The sequence below is a fragment of the Salvia hispanica genome, chromosome 2, assembly GCF_029641045.1.
Source record: "Salvia hispanica isolate PSC_SH4W2 chromosome 2, Shi_PSC_v1, whole genome shotgun sequence".
Taxonomy (NCBI): domain Eukaryota; kingdom Viridiplantae; phylum Streptophyta; class Magnoliopsida; order Lamiales; family Lamiaceae; genus Salvia; species Salvia hispanica.
Window position 1 is genome coordinate 45356014 of NC_142693.1, and position 3518 is coordinate 45359531.

Sequence of the window (3518 nt, forward strand, 5' to 3'; positions counted from 1 at the left end):
CGTTCCACAAATTATAGTTTTCCAGCGCCATCGCCAATTGACCGTAACCCACCGCCGCCAACGATTTTAGGTAACCCACCAATGACGGACCCAGGTGGGGTCGCGTGGGGTCGGCCGACCCCACCGCCGGTCCATGAATACCTCCGAGAACCTCCCAAATTCAGTTGTCGACCCAGGCTGCATCAGCTCCGTCGACCCCACGCTATGGCTACTTCGTGTTCATGGAAGAGAAATGAGGAAGGGAATTAACAGAAAAGAAATTAGAAAAAGCTTCATGAAAAAATTGAGAAAGAAGAAAAATTGCAGAAGTTTGGAGAAAGATAGAAGATGAAGAAGAAAGCGGCGCATCCGTAATTATGTTTTAGGAAAACCTAAGAAATTTTTTAATTAATTTTTTTTTTGTTGTACATTTAAATACTCCATTGTCTATTAACATGTGTGTCTATGTGTGTTTGATTTAATTAATAGTTAAATAACAATAATGTTTGTAAAAGTAAAATTGAAATTAAATTATTGTTGGATATTTTTTTTATATTTTAAAAAATATGGATATTAGAATTAATTAATCATCCATTGTTAATAGATAATGTGTATGAGGGCATATTTGTCTATTGTCGTTGCTATCAGTAGTTTATGGATGCCAAATCAAAAACTATATATGTTATCGGACGGTGTCGGATATGTGCTATCAGGGCAACCAAACATCGAACTGAGATATAAGCCATATAGCACTATCATGAAAAACTGAGTACAACCACCCTATCATACCCAATACTCTCTGGGCAATCAAACGCACCCTTAGCTACTTGGATAGATGCACTTATCATAACCTGCACAAAAAAAAGTTAAAAAAATTATTAAAGGCGATGAAGAAACAAAATTGAATATATAGAACTTACTCGGATCTGTGGAGGACAGAGTGGCTGTCTGTGCGAAATCACATGTAATACTAGGATCTTTGTCGGAATTATGAAAGAAGAGATTCATGGCATAATTGGCATGAGCAATGACGGTAGCAGGCTCGAAACATGCTCCTCCTGGCTGTATGGGACTGCAGTCTATGCCTTGTCCGCACGCGTAGTCCAAATTCGCTTGCATTTTAACATCTCCCACACCGGCTTTGCCCACACACCATCTTCCCTTGCTCGGTTTCAGGGTTGCTGCTGCTGCTGGAGTCTTGTAGTTGTACCACAAGCAAGATAATTATTTTATTTATATATGTCACCCAAATGAAGATGATGCATGTAAATTAAAAAGGGAAAATAGTCTAGTCTAACCTGGATAAGTCCAACATCATAAGCCATGGTTAAGTCGGGCTTAAAGAGGCCGAAGGATCTCTCAGAAGTGGGGCCGGGCTTGTGATTTTCGTCGTACAGAGAGAAGAGATAGATATCGACTGATCTTCCCGGCATCATAGGAGTCCCAATGGTGGACCTGAGGTGCGCGATCAAATTCTCATTGTAGGCCTTGGCATTTTCCACGCTCGCACCGACCTCTTCCTCGTCTCCCCTATACGGCCACCCTGTCTCCGCAACAACTATCTCCACTCCCTTGAACCCTATTCTGTCCAATGCCCATCTCACACCATCCACCTATTTCCAAAATATCATTCTAACTCAATTTCGGATCCATAACTCAAAAATGAAAAGCTAGAATTCAATTTTTAATATATAAATAATTTATATAATTTTTATATAATAAAATAAATAATATTATTTGAGTAGCACTAGTGTGTGTTGGCTGTAACAACTGAAAACAAATTATATTTGAAAAATTCATCAGTGATATGGAATAAAACTACAACTTTTACATTCATAAGTGTGAACTTTAATTTTGATAATTGGAAAATGAAGTTTGAACGTTTTACTAGAAAATGAAAAATATCATCAAAGGTCTTTTTTTTTTCATTTACTCCCCCAATTAAAAGTAGAACAAAACTTAAAACTATTACTAGTAGTACCATTTTTATCATAAATGTAAAACTAACCTGAGCATCAAACATGTTAGTGTAATTGATCTTGGACCCGGAATCAACCCGGCCCGAATTCGGCCAGAACAAGCAGAACGCCAGCGTCTCTGGGCTCGGGTCACTCCGGTACGCAAAATACGGGTACGGGTTGATCGCGAAGGCCGACCCGGTGGCATTATTGAAGCTCAACACTCCCCTGAGCAGATCCTCGATGGCGGGATCGAAGCTGCCCGACGAGGGCGGGTCGGACCGCCCGAGCACCGCCATCGAGTGGACGGTCGAAACCTTGATCTCTCCGGCTAGGCCGGCCGACTCGAGGGCGGTGTGCAGATTCTGCATCGCCGGCAGCAGCTGCGCCCTCAGATTCCGGTCGTTGTACGACAGGACCTCGTAGCCGACGTTGATGGAGACGATGTTGGAGGCCGGGGCGACGTTGGTGTCGATCCATTTTTGGGCGAAAGTCGGGTCGGATGCGAGGTGCGGAATGTCGGAGTTGGATGCTCCGATGGTGATGGCGATGTTGGTGTTGGCTAGGGCCTTGATCGCGGCCGGGTCTGAGCCGGAGAGACGGACCTTTTGGAAGGCGGAGGATTTGAGGAGATTTGCGGTGGATTCCGGCGGAGGGAGGTTGTCGGCGAATTGGCCGTAGTATACTCCGAGGAAAGACTGCGATTCTGCAGGTGGAATTGGAAAATGTAAATTACTTAATTAATTAAGCAAACAAAAATACTCCTACTAGGCTAATTTAACTTACGTGAGAGTGGAGTGAAGGTGAAGATGAAGATGAGGAGTAAGAAAAGCAGCAACACTGCCATGCCGGAAATCTGTTTTTTCTTTTATTGGAAGAGAGAGAAAGGGAGTGTTGAAATCTATCAATTTTTTTTATAGAGTCACGTTATGGCAAGTCATAAAATGTAATTTTAATACATTTAGATATTGATTATCTCATTAATGCTGCAGTATTACTTTTTCTATTTAATTGTAATTTTTTGTCTTAATTTCATTTCGGTAGTTGGATTTTTATATCTGAAGTTTATGGAATATAAGTCTCACTTTTGTATAATATTTTTATAATAAAATATGAGTGTAATGTGTTAGAAGAATATAAGATCTACTTTTTATTTGTAGTAAAAAAATGAAAATAGATAATTAATGAAAAACGAATGAAGATGATAAAAGTGGAAAGTTAATAGGAGACGGAGGGAGTATTTCTTTTCTTTATTTGTTCATTTTATAATTTTTTGTATTTTCATTAATTTATTTAACCTCTTTTAGTTTATGATTATGGAAAGTTTTCAACAAATAATAGAGCACAAAAAAATAGAGCACAATTACTATTTTTTGCCGTCCAAAAAAAATAGAGCACATTCATTTATGGAAAGTTTTCATCAAATAATAACCATACACATTATTCCATTAACATTACTTCTCACTTACTTTTTATCTTTTTCTCTTACTTTTTTCCATTTTCTCTTACTTTATCAATTCTACATTAAAACGCGTGTCATACACAAATTGCTCTATTTTTTTTGAACGGGGAGAGTATTAT

General features: G+C 39.1%; 1 protein-coding gene across 1 annotated transcript; it reads right to left on the bottom strand.

Moving 5' to 3' along the window:
• Positions 1-638: 638 nt before the first annotated feature.
• On the bottom strand, positions 639-2852 carry LOC125196522 (glucan endo-1,3-beta-glucosidase 7-like). Its single transcript, XM_048095070.2, has 5 exons — positions 2724-2852; positions 1988-2643; positions 1278-1592; positions 900-1176; positions 639-830 (listed from the first exon to the last, which is right to left on the bottom strand). Exons 1-5 carry the CDS (start codon positions 2782-2784, stop codon positions 799-801), a joined length of 1341 nt encoding a protein of 446 aa, XP_047951027.1. The 5' UTR covers positions 2785-2852; the 3' UTR covers positions 639-798.
• Positions 2853-3518: the final 666 nt, after the last annotated feature.